The 17,930-nt window shown below is 41.4% G+C and overlaps 2 protein-coding genes across 2 annotated transcripts in view; both read right to left on the bottom strand.

Annotated features, from left to right (window-relative positions):
* LOC114641722 (zona pellucida sperm-binding protein 4-like) overlaps positions 1 to 17,930 on the bottom strand; it is a 177,463-nt gene that overhangs the window by 64,434 nt on the left and 95,099 nt on the right. The window contains exons 6-9 of the mRNA XM_051927462.1: positions 16,155 to 16,333; positions 15,909 to 16,006; positions 15,707 to 15,834; positions 15,420 to 15,609 (exon numbers count right to left, since the gene is read on the bottom strand). Of these exons, the coding sequence (XP_051783422.1) occupies positions 15,420 to 15,609; positions 15,707 to 15,834; positions 15,909 to 16,006; positions 16,155 to 16,333 (595 nt within the window). The remainder of the gene's footprint in view (positions 1 to 15,419; positions 15,610 to 15,706; positions 15,835 to 15,908; positions 16,007 to 16,154; positions 16,334 to 17,930) is intronic.
* The window catches only part of LOC114641741 (zona pellucida sperm-binding protein 4-like), a 271,334-nt gene continuing 267,534 nt past the window's right edge, over positions 14,131 to 17,930 (bottom strand). Inside the window, exon 14 of the mRNA XM_051927431.1 lies at positions 14,131 to 14,186. Within this exon, the coding sequence (XP_051783391.1) occupies positions 14,153 to 14,186 (34 nt within the window). The 3' untranslated portion in view covers positions 14,131 to 14,152. The remainder of the gene's footprint in view (positions 14,187 to 17,930) is intronic.

Below are 17,930 nucleotides of genomic sequence, written 5' to 3'. Positions count from 1 at the left end.
GCCTCACCTCCAGTATGAACACCGACATCTGGTGGTTAACTGAGGTCAAGGCAAGAAATCAATAGTGCAAGTGAAGCGACCTTCGGTGTTTCAGCCTCATGTCACCATAAGGTCAGAAAAGTCTGTGTTCATTTTATTCTGCTTATGGTACTTGTCCATTAATTTAACTTTTATACGTCGTTTTCCGCTGTTAGTCACCATCTGTCACCAAAGCTCTCCAAATTTCTCTGTCCTCACAACCCAACATTGTCGAATGAGAATGATGCATTCACTGAAAAAAATAACTTGTTGAATAAACTTTAAAAAATTATGGCAATCAATTGCATTCACCTTTTTAAGTTCTTTCAACTAACACTACTTTTAAGTAAATTCTACAATGGTATTAATGTAAATTTAACATTGCTTTTTGAGTTGAGTGAAAATAAAAATGTGATAAGAATTTTTTGGATTAACTAACATTTTCATTTACAAAATTATTACTTTTTTAAGTTGAAACAACTAGTGTTCATAATTTAACCCTACTCAAATGGTGTATGTATAAGTTACACAAGATTTTAATTGGAATAAACTTAAAAAGGTTTACGCAATCGATTGCCATAATTTTTTTGAGTAAGCGTAACTCAATATTCTTACCTTTTCAAACAGAAGTCATAAAAGTGGAAAAAAGCACAAAAAGCACAAGAGTATAGTTTTTGTATTTTAATGTATAAAACATTATTACAATATTTTTCTTTACAAATATCAGTAATTACAATGTAGATTTTATTTTACCTTTATTTTCTCTTCTCAAATGCCTACAGCCATCCTATGGGCTCATTAACACTGACATTTACTTTACAAATTGTTCATTTCCTTCTAAATGTTTGCTAGTCACAGTATGTAACTTTTACAAAATAAGGTTAACTGTGAAGCTGTAAACTTAATAACCTTAACAAAATCTTGTGTAAAGTAGGGCCATCCATCCATTATCCAACTCTCTATATCCTAACTACAGGGTCATGGGGGTCTGCTGGAGCCAATCCCAGCCAACATATGGAGCAAGGCAGGAACAAACCCCGGGCATGTTGCCAGCCCACCGCAGGGCACACACACACACACCAAGCACAATTTAGGATCGCCAATGCACCTAAGCTGCATGTCTTTGGACTCTGGGAGGAAACCAGAGCACCCAGAGGAAACCCACACAGACACGGGGAGAACATGCAAAATCCATGCAGGGAGGACCTGGGAAGCGAACCCAGGTCTCCTAACTGTGAGGCAGAAGCACTACTGCTGTGCCACCCACCTTAACAAATTCTTATGTAAAATAGGGCCTCTATATTGGTAGGTAAATACAAAAAAAAATCCAGTAAACAATGCTTTTTTTGACTGAAATATGGTCATACCCTTTATATACAAAACAATATGGTCTTCTAATATTGCAGTAAATAAAGTTGATGCAAAAAATAAAGCACTAACATTAGCACATTAACCTGTTTTTTAAAGAAAGAACTTTTGAGCTACGTTTGAGACCATTCAATTCCAAAAATAATTTTTGGAATACTTCTAAAGTATATCTGAGCTCTGCGGTGGGTTGGCGCCCTGTCTGGCATTAGTCTCTGCCTTGCACCCTGTGCTGGCTGGGATTGGCTCCAGCAGACCCCCGTGACCCTGTAGTTAGGAAATAGCGGGTTGGGAAATGACTGACTGACTATATCTGAGCTCTTTAGGGTAACTTAGATTCAGTGAATATATAACACATAGTAACATGGCACATGCTGTTGCAAATTCACCAAAATTATTTACAGATTCAATTCACTCAACAATCACACCAACATCTGCTGGTTCTGCATCAGGAGCTCCTTCATGCTTTACCACAAATTAGTTTGAGAGCATACTGACTCCAGTCAGACTGAATACTATCAGCTTCAACATCCTAAAGAAAATAAAATGCCATAATTAATATCAATAACAAATACATCTACATTTCAAAGGAATACTCCACCAAAAAATAAACACTTTACCTGTTCCTTGTCCTACACTGGTAGAGCAGGCTGAGAAGAATTTCAATCTCAGGTTTTAAAGCAAAAAAAGCCAAGCAAATCGTGACACAATACAATTTAATAGAAACTAATTCTGAATAGTACCAAACAATATCAAAGTGTTCGTGAAAAAATTTCAGATTACTAATGTTTTATAATCAGGATGGATGACATCCAGCATAGAGGGCATCACCCAACAAATGAAATCAATTGCTTTTCTTTCAAGCCTTTTCTAAATTTGACTTGGTCATTTCTTTGGTTTTCAATGTTTTATGCATCAGCATCCATATGTGTTATTTCTGACATGCAACAGTGCAATATACTGTCAAAGCAAAGAAAAATTAAAGTAATATAAACTACTGAGTGAAAGAATATAGTGTTACTAACATATTATAGTAGTATATATTTTATTTATTAGTTTCTTAGAGTTGTCATCGTATAGATTAGAGCTTTTTTTTTTAAGTCCACAGTCAATGCAATATTGAGAAACAGGCTCTATCTCCACAAACAGAAGAGGAAAAAAAATAAAACTCATCCACTTACCACATACTGTACTCTGAGAAGATCCTCCACATTTTCACCAAGGTACTTTATCACACAGCAGAGAACAAGCTCTCTTCACTTGTGGAGAGTATTTTCCTGTTTAAATCAGTATTAAGAGGCATTGTGAAAAAGCAACCAAACCAGGTCATTTAATAAATATTTCTGCAATATTTCTTACCCCATAACATATCTAGCATCACCTGGGTTTCTTTTTCTACGGCACCTCCCTTATTACGGAAAATGTTTATCAACCTTGGTGTGAATTTATCCAGGGAAGATGTAAACTTTGCAACCAGATGGATTGTTGGGATTCTTTGGAATTCTTTGCTGATCTGCACATATAGAACACAAACCATAAAGTGGAACTAATTACAAACAATTCTGAAATGATAACAAACAACTATTCATTTAAAAAGCTCTAAAACTACACCATATTACACAGAAAAAAAAGAAACTATAACAATTCAAAATAATTTAGAAGATAAATTACTTACATTTTTTCAGTACCTGAGTGGCATTGAAGAGAGCTGGCCATCTTGCTTTGAAATCTTCAATCCTTCGGAGAGAAAATGTTTTGGCCATTTTTGGGTGATAACACTGTGATTATCTTTCTTCCTCACCTCACTCAAAAGCTCATTGCTTTCTTTTTCAAGACTTTGTTTTATTTCCCCAGCTGGATAAGGTGGAAGACAATTCGCTTCAACCTTCTTGGGTTTTTTAATATTTCTTGCGGAAGACTTTTCCTGCAACTGCTTCTTTAATGAATTCAGCTCAGGGCATCCAAGGGATCTTAATGTTGTCCTGTAACTGGCCATTTTATATTTTAAGCTGGTCTGCCAACCATAATAACCAGACTAAGAGCCTGGCTCCTTTAAACATGGGTGCGTTGCTTCTGCTACTGCACAAATCTGACCAGGTACAAAATTGCTGGGAAGAAGTCAATAGTGCTTAAGCAGATCTGCAGAAATTACAATACCACCTCATTTCACACCTACAAGAATTGCAAATAATGCAGCATTAATTATTAAAAATAAATATGTAATTTTAGACTTGGAGTAGTATCAAGTGCAGCTATAAATATATATTTACTGGTGATTACCTGTCATAAATTTAAACACACAAAACATTTTGAATGAATGTATAATGTGTTTGTGTAAAAATAGTAAACAAATGACAAAATTAATTTTACTTGTGATTTCCAAATAATTTATCTTTACCATAATAACATAATTACATAACTCTAAGAGATATATCTATATCTGTAGTATACAAATTATCTATTAATACTGGCTGCCACCTGCAATCCATATATATCCATATATATCCAATAGTATACTAAGAGAATATATTAAAAATTCTGATAGAAAATAATGAATACCTCTTATAAATAACCATTTTATATGCCATGAATCAGAAAAATATAATACATAAAATATCAATTCAACAACTTAATAAAGCAGAAATGACATGCCTTGTAGTCTTCTTTAAGTTTCCCCATTTTCTCCCTTGCAATGACGTTTTTGTCGCATCATAAGTTACCTGTTCTGAAACTTTGTTTTTACCCAGGAAGTACCTTTATATTGAAACTGGCGATACTGTATATACACAAGTATTTTAAAAAGTACGCCGAATGTAGGATCTTTGTTAAAGATTTTTTAAACTTACACGAGCAACTGTACATCTCAGTGTCTTCAGATAATTAATTGCTCTATGTAATTTATAAATCCAGTTGCAAATTGTGCAAACTTTGATTATCGCGAAACAAGTGCTCAAAAAATGGCGTTTGGAACGGAGGAAAAAAAGGACATTCAACAGGTTTTGATTACGAGGAGAATAAAAGTTACTTGTAATAAATACTATAATCACACACTTTCACGCTATAAGTCAGTCAGTTCTTTGGAGAGTTGTAGACAAATTAACAACAAAAATACCTACATAAATGCCTGCGATTAAACCGCAGTACATAAACATCTTAACAAGCTGTTCACATTATCGTAGCTTATATGGAATGTAAGTTATTAACGTATTAACAAAACTGCGCACATAAAAAAACTGATATAAAATATAAATAATTAATATCTTACCAATTCCATGAAATGTAAAGAAAAATTGCTTAAAGACCCGCCAGTTTTATGAATATAAATCAGGTGACTAATTTGCACAAATCAGAAGCTCTTCAGTGAGCATACCCGTATGATGATCACTGTGCACGAATGAGAAATTGCTCAGTGTGCATGCGCAAAAGTAAAAGCCCGCCCAACTATGTATAATTGGATTTAAACAAAAAACTTAGTAGAGGCAATGTAATAAGTAATGTAAAGTTGAAAGTCCTTGTATTTTGTTGGGCAAACTAGTAAACATAAGTAAATTCTAAATTTTACCATTTGTATGTAAAATAAACTCATTTATACGAGTAAAATAAGCTAGACCAAAGAATGATTTTTTTCAGTGTAGGCTAAATCTTAAATTAGCGCAAAAGCTGTCTAATTGACAAAGCGCTGTCAAACAAATACAAGTAGATATTGCTGCAGACCGGAGTATAATGTGCGTGACAAATCAGCCAATCATATATTACATTTGTGTACGTCAGGCACTTATCACCCAATTACAAATGTAAACGTCGCGGTCAATCACCTTTTTATTCAGCAAATCGCCAATCGGTGTTATTTGTCATTCACGTTCCACTGTAGCCAATTGCCTTACTGATATTTAAAAAGAAAGGTGGGAGTAATTTCTAAAGGTGGATGGTAAGGATAAAGTGACTGTGAGAGACGAAGTGTATATTCATAAAATACATCTGCGTCCATAGTGTACTAGTGCCACTATCTTACACTATAGTACTCTGTCGAGTGTATTATTACGACTGCAGTGTATGTTTACCACCATCATTTATGGTTAGCAGTTTTGAAAAATAATGATCGTAAAAGTTTTGATATGAGATAATTATTGTTACTAAGCAACATCTGAAGAAAATTTCAATCAGCATATGAATACAAATTTGTGTCCGCCTAATTGTAATGGATTGAGGTTGACTTAAGTGTGGGCTCTACTTGATTAAGTCAGTCAGATTTAAAGAAATGTTTGACTGTTGCTGTTTACTCGAATGTCCTAATGAAATAATCGCCTACATTTAACAGGTCTCCTTAAAGACGGGCTATGAACGTATTACAATTTTAAACTTTGAATAAATCCTCGGAGTTAAATATTTACTTCTATAATACACAACCCTAAAAATGTGTTTTAGGACCATTGACATGAAAAAGACAAGAACGATCATTGGAGCCTCGGTGGACCGGGTGCCAGTTGCCACATTCTGATTTTCTTGTATTGAAGATTAATATGATTGTTAACTTTTGTTAAGGCTATTTTATATTTACATATAAATACCGATGTCCTAAGCACTGTCTACTTTGTGTAATAGTTAATCCAGCTGCTGCCCTTTGACCAGCCTGTCCAGCTTTGTCATGTACAAGTTTCCAGTCAGTGCCTGTGGCAGCACAGTTCACGTGAGGATCCATCTGGGGGACGTCATAACATTTCCCAGGTGTCGGTTCAGAAGATGTTTGGCTTGAAAAAATGTGATGGGCAAACACAATCTGAACTTCACCCCACATTAAACAATGTTAAGATGTCACCAATCTGCTTGATTTCTGGTTTAGAATTCTGAGAATAATTCTAAAGTGCAAAATGGGGTGCTAGTGGTATGGAAAGGTGGCCTCACCCAATCAGTTGGGGCCAGCAGTGATTGTAATGTCCCTGTTTCAGGTGGCTGGTGGCAATATGACTTACCAGAACACCATGTCTGCTGCCATCACTGTGAGGAGTGGTCCAGAGGGCTCCATCACCAGGGACAGTGTCTAAAAGTAAGGTTTCTGAACCTGCTTCCTCTAACCCTAAATGTGCTCTACCTGCTATGATGTGGTGTTTCTCTCCTCAGGTTGTTCTTCCAGTGCACATACTCAGGAAGCCAGGATGTGCAAGTGGAGGCTGAGGTGTATACTGTGGTTCCACCTCTTCCAGTAGTAGAGCAAGGGCCATTTAACCTGGAATTGGTCATTGCAACAGATACTTCATGGGGTGGGATCCCTGTGGGCTTATCAGCTGATTCCTTAAAACGCAATCTCTGAATGAACCTCCTCTAGAACATAGTGGCCTTCATATGAGAAGATCATTTTCAGGCCTACCTGAAATTCTTCCCTGTAACCAAAATCTCTTTTCCATGTCTAGATTCCTCCTATGGCTTCTACTATGTGGATGCTGACTACCCAGTGACCAAAACTCTAAGGGATCCTGTGGTTGTGGAAGTGCACATCATGAACAGGACTGACCCTAACCTTGTTCTGACTCTTGGGGACTGCTGGGTCACTTCAGGACCTTTTGCTTCCAGCCATCCCCAGTGTAGCCTTCTGGTGAATGGGTAGGTGCCCCCCTTTGTGAGGGTGGTGTTGGGATTGTCTTGGTTCATCAGTGCTAACTTGGGGGTCTGCTTTGCCCAAGTGCCCATACACTGGGGACAACTATTTGACCAGCTTGGTGACTGTGGACAGCACATCTGGAGTGGCCTACCCAAGTCATTATAAGAGATTTGAGATGTTTGCTTTTGTGGATCCTGTAGCTCAGCGAGTCATGGCTGAAAAGGTGGGTTTCTTTGCCTTGTACAGATTCTGCATCATGGCTGCTTTTGAGGCTCTTGTGGTCATGTTCCATGTTTCTTTAGCACTTCAGTCTGCAGTGAAGCAGAATCAGATGTCTTGTAAAAGAACTGAGAAGGTGTTGTAGGTGTCCAGTGGTGGAGCTCCTACCAAGTGTGATTTTCCCTTTTCTATTTGTAGATCTTCATCTACTGTGTTAGTGCTGCCTGCTATCCCTTTGCAGCAGAACCCTGTACCCAGAGCTGCCCTGCGAGAAGTGAGTAGCTTAATTCAAATGAATTGACCAGAGGTGCTGTGATAAACAGATCCAAATCCTATTATGTGATATCATCTACTGTTAAATTCTCCTCCGTAATTCTACAATTTTTATTTTTATACTGTATTGACCCCCTTCTTTTTGACACCCACAGCACCTAGATAGGGGTCTCTCTTTCAAATGCCTTTCCCGAGGTGTCTTGCATTTTTTCCCTACAAGGGTTTTCTTGTCTTCTTAGAGAGTCGAGGCTGGGGGTCTGTCAAGAGGCAGGGCCTGTTAAAGCACATTGTGACACTTCTTGTGTGATTTTGGGCTACACAAAAATAAATTGTATTGTATTGTATGTTGACTATCTTAGTAGAACATTTACTCCGTATTTGGAATGCATAGCTTTGTTAAATGCAGAGAGGAGTGGAGGCAGTTTGGCTCCTAATGCCTTAGTTGAACTAACCCTTACTCCCTTCTGCTATCAGGATCTGGCAGAGCTGCAGACAATTTGGCATGAATGACTTCATCCAAGAAGAATGTGCTCCTTCACAGTGGTCCAGTGGTCTTTGAGGCTGATCAGATGCGAAGAATCAGGCTGGAGCAGGAAGGTAACCATCTTGGAGTAGGCCAGAGTTCTACTTGTGGGTTTGGCTGATCCTTTGTCTTCATCCTTCACTGTATGACATGGAGAGTAAATGTCCTTCGTCTTCATCCCACAGCCCCTTTTCCCACTGGATACCTGGTGCTGGGAGTTGCAGCTGCCATGTTGATGGTGGTGCAGATGTTGGCTGTACTTGCTGTGAGGAAGTTTAACTGGCAAAAAGTGAATCTGAGGATTTAATAAATTTTCTTAGCTACATGAATGGCTTTAGTATTTTTATTTTTTTCTTACTGTGGCAATTTAAAACAACAACTGAGTTAGAGGGGGACATTGAAGAGTGAGCTGCTGCTTTGGGTTTTGGTTTTATACAAAGTGGGATTTCTGGAGGTCGGCCTGCTCACAACTCCTAGGTGGTAGCACCTGCCGTCACTGAACACTTGCACTGATCCTTCAATTCCTGTGACAGGTCCTGATGCTCCCAGTGCGTCACACAGGTCATGGAAGTGGGACACCCCTCCACTCCCATTTGAAGGATTTGCATGGAATTTGACACTCCTTGTTTTACATTCTGAAGTCTTCTGCAGTAGAAAATTGGGCGGATTACCCCTAAATATTGAAATATCATATCATTGTCATTTCTTAGTGGACACCTAGAGCCCAACATGGAGCATCCTGTTAAATTTCACTTTGTCAGTTGGTCAACTAGATAGATAGATAGGAAAGTATTCACAGTGCATCACATTTTCCACATTTTGTTATGTTACAGCCTTATTCCAAAATGGATTAAATTCATTTTTTTCCTCAGAATTCTACACACAACACCCCATAATGACAACGTGAAAAAAGTCTACTTGAGGTTTTTGTAAATTTATTAAAATTAAAAAAATTGAGAAAGCACATGTCCATAAGTATTCACAGCCCTTGCCGTGAAGCTCCAAATTGAGCTCAGATGCCTCCTGTTTCCCCTGATCATCCTTGAGATGTTTCTGCAGCTTCATTGGAGTCCACCTGTGGTAAATTCAATTGACTGGACAGGACTTGGAAAGGCACACACCTGTCTATAGAAGTTCCCACAGTTGACAGTTCATGTCAGAGCACAAACCAAGCATGAAGTCAAAGGAATTGTCTGTAGACCTCCGAGACAGGATTGTCTCGAGGCACAAATCTGGGGAAGGTTCCAGAACAATTTCTGCTGCTTTGAAGGTCCCAGTGAGAAACTTCAAACATAAAATATAAAACAAAGCAAAAACACTTGTACAAAAATGGTAACGTTTCCATGAATGGGGGGTCTCGGAGACCCCCAACTACTTTGTGCTACTGTAGCACTTATTTGCACTAAGCTACTGAGAAGCGGATTCCGGCACATTTTTCAAGACAACACAAAATGTCCGTCTTATTACCTTGAAAGGGAAAGAATTTGAAAATCTGTGACTGGGGGTCTTGGAGACACACCCCCCCCCCCCAATTCATGGATTAGGGTTAAATAATGAATACTGTTAATAATTACACATTGTGACAGAGCAGTGGCACTGCTGCCTCGTAGGGAGTCACATCACTGGTGTTCCCCACCTTTTTATTTTTTTTTACCCCCCTGGTGGGTTTCCATAATGTGCTCCGGTTTCCTTCCAAGGACATGCAGGTCTGGTGGTGCTAAAATGACCCATGTGTGTGTTTGCGCTCGTTTTCACCTTGCAATGTCTTGATGCCTCATCCAGAGTTTGTTTCTGCCTCGCGCCTGATGGTTGCTGGAATGGGCACATTCCTGGACTGATGGATGTAATCATTAAACATCCATCCCTTCCAGAGATATTGTGGCAAGGTGCCCATGGAATTTAATGGTGGTTTTAGGAATGAGGAGACCCCCCCACACACACACTCAAAACCACGCTCTGAAACTGCTGACAGTCCCACCCAGCTACCCAGATATCATTTCAATTGACTTCTGTGCACTTTTTAAGGAGACCTCCTACAACAGCTGAACTTCATGAAAAGAAATTTAAGGGAATGTCAGAGAAGAGGTTCGAGTTTTATTATTTACTTCAATTTCACTCGCACCAGATCAAAAGTTCACTTTTCTGGGCAAGCTGATTTGCAATGACCTTCATAGCCCAAGTCACCGGGAAAAGCAGAAATGGATCTCATGAAGAAGAGCAGCACGGTCAAGACAAAACAGCGTCACTACTTTTGTGGACGCCTTTAGCCAAAGCAACTTCCATTGGAGCCATGTGGTGGCCTTATTTCTAGTGTAGAAGTTAATATTTAATGAGGCTTCATATGTAAAGTAGACAAATGAAAGGATAACAGGTCCAGAGGCCCGTTTTTAGTTCCTCACATCACCAGAGCTTGGATTTTTTTTTTTTTTACCTAACCACCCCAATCTTTAGGATAAACTCAGGATTAGGGAATTGTATTGATTGGGTTGAAAACGGAACATCAGACCAGCGTGGCAAGGGGGGGACAGTGTTTTGGACTTCCTGCCTGTGAGACATCCACAAACTATACAATAGAATTCAAGTACAGCTTGTATTGGTCCGGTGCCACCAAGATTCACACCAATCAAGAAGATGGGGATTTATTTATTATGATGGTGGAGATTGCAGGGATGCACCCAGCCTTGGCCTGCCATTCACGCACTCAGAGACAAAAAGCCATCGGATATAAAAATAGCAAATAATGAATGTATTAACACGAATCATGAAAACAAATGATCCCATCCCAGTTCCTTTATGGTGATGTACAATAAAACATGAAAACCAACCACAACAATAAAACACTCACTCACTATAAAGTCCACGGGGAAACTGCAACGGATAAAATGTAATGAAGATAGATAATCCAGAGATCAGCACGTCGAAGGGGGGAATGTAAAAAAGCCCAACCGGTAGTTCCCAAAATGGTGAAGACTGGTTCAGGAGAGCTCCCTTCTTCTCAAGATATCCATAAATCCCTAGACAGACAGTCCTCAAGTAACAGGCACCAACCAAGAAACGTGCCGGGCCAATATGATTAAGCACAAGTAACCCAACAGAATGCAGACAGACAGAAACGTGAAGCACAAAATCCTTCCTTTTGGTCATTTTGCCCCCCTCCCCCTTTTTTTAAAAAGCCACACTGACCCCCATTTGATCCCAACAGCCCCTACACCTTCATGAATCAGAGCCAATGCAGGGTGTTGCACTTTTAATCTCTAGTAGCACCGTTACAAGCTCATCCAACCACCATTGCTTTATTTAGGCAAAGTACGGCGGCTTATGATTGGCATTGAATTCCAAACCACTCTCTAATGAAACCCCCTAGAGCAGAGGTGGCAAACTCCAAACCTGGAGGGCCATCAGTGGCTGCAGGTTTTCCTTCTCACCCTTTTCCTAATCAATGATCAGTTTTCACTGCTACTTAACTCCTTTTACATTCCATTTTAGATAGATTTTCCCTGTTAGAAGAGTTCAGCCCTCTGAATTGATTCCTTTCTTCATTAAAGGACAGCCAAGCAGAAATGAGATGTGAAACAAACTAACAGATTAGCAGCTAAACTGGGGCTTCAAACTCCACTTTCTTAATGAGAATCCAATTCTTGATGTTAATTAACCTCATTATTTAATTCCGTGGCTTGTTGCAGCTCTCATTCTGCCACAGCACACATGTTGAAAACTGTTCTAAGAGCACTGTCAAAATGTTTGGGTGCCTTGAGAGAGATCAACCTTACCAAGACCATCATCTCTCTTTAATTTCAGGTATTGTGTAATGGGCACAGGTCATGTGGTGGCTTATTTTGCTGCCAATTAAAGTATGGGGCCTGAGTCAAATTAAAAGAAGTAACCAGCAGCAGAAACTGTTCAATAATTAAGATGGTAAGAATGAAAGCCTGCAGCCCTTGAGGCCTGGATTTCACCACCCCTTCCCTATTGGTTTGTTGTAAGAATGGTAACAACTTGATCAGTCCACCTTCACTTCTCATACCAGATGGACACGAGAAGTTTAATCTTGGCAGCCCTATTGAGGTAGACATGTGGCCCATTCTCATTACTCCATTTGAAGACCTCATGATGGAAAAGCAAGCTGGACTGAAGACAAGCCAAGACTGGTCTATGGAATCAAATTACACTGCCACTGCAGCTGCAAGGCCATGGTTTACCACCATGCAAATCGCATCTTTAAAGACTTTGGCCAAATTACTCATAAATGTGTGAAGTAACTCCTGCCCACTTCTTTACTCAAATTGCTACAGCAGGAGCAAGGGAAGGAAGTGGAAATGCTAAAGTACCTGAGAATGGGAAGTACATTAGATAGAGAAAGCAATGTCACTGTTGGACATTAAACCAAGACGACAAGCTGCAATTCAGAACATTGGTCCCCTTGCAGCCAAAGTGACTTTTAAAGGTTACAGTGGTGGGATTTCTTTAATCCACAAGCTCTGGCATGGAGGTTTAACACCTTAACCATTACAAAACACACTGCCATCTGGAGCTCTTTGTTCATGAAAAAGATTATACAAACCCACTGGAAGCTACAGGACTGCAGGTACATCAAGTAAACCGATGCCAGAATAAAATGGTGGAGGTCATTGGTATTTGTAATGTGTGATGCTTTCTGGTTCTTAACGAGATTGCATGATCAAGGTTTGAAAGAAAATCATGAAGGTGGGTAGGAGGACCAGGGTATTAGATATTTTATTAAATTGCAAGAAGAAATTCACATACTCCAGCAGCAGCCAGATTAAAAAAAAAAAAAAAAGAAAAAATTATTAAAGATTGATTGATAACAATGAAGGAAAAAAGACTAACTTTGTATGTTAAATATTATCAATTCCACCTGGGGGTGGGGGAAGGTACAGTCAGTTTGGGGGAGGAACAATCTTCTCAGTCTGGCAGTGGAGCAAGACAGGGACAGCAGTCTGTCACTGAAGCTGCTCTCGTCTGGAGAAGACACTGTTTAGTGGATTCTCCATTATTGATAGGAGCCTTCTGAGTGCCTGCTCTGCCACAGATGTCAAGCTCCATGCCAAGAATAGAGCCTGCCTTCCTCACCCGTTTGTCAAGGCACGAGGCGTCCTTTATGCTGCCTCTCCAGCACACCAAAACCGTCTGATAAAACACCTACAGCATCTTATTGAAGATGTTGAAGGACACCAGCCTTTTAAGGAAGTATAAGCAGCTCTGTCCTTTTACACAGAGCATCAGTATTGGCAGTCCAGTCTAAGTTAACATTCAGCTGCACGCCCAGGTATTTATAGGTCTGCACACAGTCACCTCTGATGATCACAGGGTCCATGAGGGGTCTGGTCCTCCTAAAAATTCACCACCAGCTCCTTGGTTTTGCTGGTGTCCAGGTGGTTTAAGTCACACCCATTAAAGTCATTGATTAGGTCCCTATACTATTAAAAAGGAAGGCTGAGGATATCCAATCTAGGAAGCCACCAGCACATGCATGTCAAGAATTAAAAGAAGTAATGTGGTGGATGAGTTAAGTACCAGACAAAGGGGATTAACAAATTTAAAGTTACTCCAGTGGGGAACAGAAGAGAAAAAAAAAAAAAAAAAAATTGAGTAATGCACAATTAACAGGATAAACCATATAAGCAAGGGATAAAATTGGAAGAGATCCAGGAGAAATAAACCCTAGACCAGTTCAGTTTCCCTATGAATAGCAAAATTATGCCACATATGGCAACATGTGCCCCTTTGTTACTTCATGCCCACTACCAGTTTGAAAACAGCTGCCCTAGACAACTGCATGAAGTCAAGCAAACTACCCTGAAGGCAGAGGTACGAGAGCGGGGATCAGAGGTTCACATACAGGAGATGTTGAAAGCCCCCCTCCCCCCCACATTAGTATTGCAAACTTACAACTTTGCATGTAGGACGTCTACATGTGACCAGTTACAACAAAGTACGTAAAACAAGCTCCCCCCACAGGTCATCTACAACTTCCAAGCAACAACTCCTAAACAATTCCTTCAGTGTGCCAAAGTGTGGACTACCCCTCCAAACATCTGAATGGTATGAAGTCAAAAAAAACTCCAAAGAATAACCACCCATCTACTCCCGCACCGGAGCAATAAGAACAGTCAAATTTTATACCCCAAAAAGGTTTATTAAAATTTCAGATTCACTTTTTGACTGTTCAAACTCCTCACAGCAACTACTGCCAAAATCAGGACCACCATCAGCATGGCAAGTGCAACTCCCAGCACCAGGTATCCAGTAGGAAAAGGGGCTGTGAGAGGAAGACCAAGGACATTTACTCTCCAAGCCATACAGTGAAGGATGAATACCTCAGATATCTGGCCTACTCCAGGAGGAGGATCAAGATGGTTACCTTCATGCTTCAGCCTGGATGTTTGCACCTGGTCAGCCTCCATGACGACAGGACCACTGTGAAGGAGCACATTCTTCCTGGATGAATGTATTTGTGCCAACTTGTCTGCAGCTCTGCCCGATCCTGAAAGCAGATGGGGTAAAGTGTCTCTGTGAAGCTAAAATGAGCCCCCTTAGTAGGGCAGCCAACCAGACTTGCCCCACAAGTTCTTAAACCCCACTCTACAAAAACAAGCAGAACTCTGGCCTACTCCAGTAGGAGGATCAAGATGGTTACCTTGCTGCTGGAGTCTGGAAGTTAGCACCTGGTCAGCCTCAATGACAACAGGACCACTGTGAAGAAGCACATTCTTCCTGGAGGAAGCAATTCGTGCCAACTTGTCTGCAGCTCTGCCAGATCCTGAAAGAATGTGGGGAGAAAAGGGTTTCTTCAAAAACTACCTTAGGAGCCATCTTGAGAAACCCAAATGCTTCCAGTCATCTAACTCCGCATGTTAGAAATCTATTCATTCCAAATATGGAGTCAATGTTCCACAAAGATAACCAGCATCACTGGTCTGTTAGTTTGAAGCAGGGTACGCACTTCTTACAGGGCAGCTCTGAGTACAGGGGTCTGTGGCAGAGGGATAACAGGCAGCAGCAACACAGTAGATGAAGATCTACAGAGAAAGAAAGGACAATGGTGAAGCCACACAATCACTCATAGCCCCAGAACTGAAGAGTCCTTGCCCCGTGGATACCCAAAACTAGAGCCCACCACAGTACTACTTCGAGTAAGGCCATAGGTGCCTCAAAGCAGCACAAGACAGTATTTCTACCTTTTCAGCCAAGGCTTGCTGAGCTACAGGGTCCACAAAAGCAAACATCTCAAACACAAATCTCTTGTAATGACTTGGGTAGGCCACTCCAGATGTGCTGTCCACAGTCAACAAGCTGGTCAAGTAGTTGTCGCCCGTGTATGGGCACCTGGGACAAGCAGACTCCCTAGTTAGCACTGAACAGCCAAAACTATCCCAACACCATCCTCACACGAGGAGCACCTACCCATTAACCAGAAGGCTCCACTGGGGCTGGCTGGAAGCAGAAGGTCCTGGGGTGACCCAGCAGTCCCCAAGAGTCAGAACAAGATTAGGGTCAGTCCTGTTCACGATGTGCACTTCCACAGCCACAGGATCCCTCAGAGTTTTGGTCACTGGGTAGTCCGCATCCACATAGTAGGAGCCATAGGTGGGATCTGACCATGGAGAGGAGGGGGAACTAACAGCTAAGCTACAAATCCACAGATTTGTAAAAGAATGTCAAATGAAATGAGCCACCACCTCCTACAGTACCTGTTGCAATGACCAATTCCAGGTCAAATGGCCCTTGCTCTACTACTGGAAGAGGTGGTGCCACAGTATACACCTCAGCCTCCACTTGCACATCCTGGCTTCCAGAGTAGGTGCACTGGAAGAACAACCTGAGGAGAGAAACACCACATCATAGCAGGTAGAGCACATTTAGGGTTAGAGGAAGCAGGTTCAGAAGCCTTACTTGTAGACACTGTCCCTGGTGATGGAGCCCTCTGGACCACTGCTCACAGTGATGGCAGCAGACATGGTGTTCTGATAAGTCACATTGCCACCAGCCAGCTGAAAACAGGAACTTTACAATTACTGCTGACCAGGAAGTTAGTACAGGATTTGGTGGGGGTGGGGTTACATTTAAATACCCAGCACTCAAGATCACAAGTAGCAGGAGAGCCCCCTGCTCCTATATATCCCCCAGATGGAGTCTCACCTGAACTGTGCTGCCACAGGCACGGACTGGAAACTGGTACACAACAAAGCTGGACAGGCTGGTCACAGGGCTGCAACTGCTGTCCACCAACTGGATGGACCCAAGATCCAGAGGAGGAAGGGTCACATTCTCCGACACCACCACCACAAACTGGCCATCCAGGGTGCACTGTACAGTCACTGGCCAAAGCAAACACAAGCATGAATATCCAGTAGCAGACACTTTTGCTCACTCACACCCCCCAAACCACTCACCATCATTGGCATAGTAGCATGGACTGGTGCTGCTGCTCGAATCATAGCAACAGTTGTTGGCTTCACAATCTGCTGGATTGATAGATGAAGACCCTCCACAAGGGAGCTTCTCACGGTCAGTAACTGTGCATCTCTCATTAACAATGACTTTAACAGCTCGCCAATCTGTGAAAAATTCTATTTAGAAGATGGCAGAGACACTCCAGGTGCTAATCTAGAAAAGTAGTATACCTGGCTTAGGGCATGTGAAGGTTTTGACATTTGATCTTGATCCAACGGCAATGGTCATTACATACTGGGAGCCCTAAAGAGAACAGGAGAGGCACAAACCAGGATATACAGCTTGATTAAAAACCACCAACGGCTGAAGTGCCGGCGCTACTCACCTGCTCAGCTACATAACCGTACGGAGAAGAAAAGGGCACCGTTAGTGTGGTGCGACCAGACTGTCCACGGAGAACGATTGCTGGGAGATCTTTGGTCACCTTTACCAGTCCGGCTCTCGTCTCTAAAAAATACAAATAAAGAGGGGACGACATTTAGTTAAATAAGCAGGCACGGACAAGTCCCAGTGATTGAAGACACGGCGCACTCACTCTGGATAAAAACGGTCGGAGAGCCTTCAAATGACAGCGTCATCGTCTCCTCATCACATTTCTTAGTCATGCGGACATCCCCGAAGACAAACTGAGCGCCCGACACGCAAACGACCAGCCAGAAAAGACACCAACAATCTAAACACGCCATGCTGTAAATGCGCCCAACAGGAACACCACATGAACAAGAGAAAGCGCGCGCGGGTTTAAATTATCTGTGGCGGCGGCGCGTGCACGTGACACGTTAGTGAGAAGGCGCGAGAATGGAGAGCGGGAAATGGGCGGCAGTCCTTTAGCTCGTGTGACTTTATTGAGCAATCAGCACGTCACAGCATCGGACTGATCCGTCTAATCGTAGACCGTGCAGAAGTGTCCGCTCTGCGGGGCGACGTGTCTGTTCATTTAATGACCCCCATCAGGAAACATCAAGGAAGAAAAGAAGATGAGAAACGTGACAAGTACGTGTATTTATAGAGAGGGACTTTGTAAAAAAGAAGATTTGGGAATAATTCGTTATGTATAATGATTGGGAAATGAAGCCTCGTGAAGCTTTGAGGCTTTCTTTCTATTTGTGCTGAAAACGATTCGAAGCTTTGAAGCCTCATCTCCAGTATGAACACCGACATCTGGTGGTTAACTGAGGTCAAGGCAAGAAATCAATAGTGCAAGTGAAGCGACCTTCGGTGTTTCAGCCTCACGTCACCAGTAAAAGGTCAGAAAAGTCTGTGTTCATTTTATTCTGCTTATGGTACTTGTCCATTAATTTAACTTTTATACGTCGTTTTCCGCTGCTAGTCACCATCTGTCACCAAAGCTCTCCAAATTTCTCTGTCCTCACAACCCAACATTGTCGAATGAGAATGATGCATTGCTACCTCTTAAATTAGCGCAAAAGCTGTCCAATTGACAAAGCGCTGTCAAACAAA

The sequence above is a fragment of the Erpetoichthys calabaricus genome, chromosome 5, assembly GCF_900747795.2.
Source record: "Erpetoichthys calabaricus chromosome 5, fErpCal1.3, whole genome shotgun sequence".
In the NCBI taxonomy this organism is placed as follows: Eukaryota; Metazoa; Chordata; class Cladistia; order Polypteriformes; family Polypteridae; genus Erpetoichthys; species Erpetoichthys calabaricus.
The sequence above is the reverse complement of the archived record's forward strand: the minus strand, read 5'-3'. Positions and strand labels throughout refer to the sequence as shown.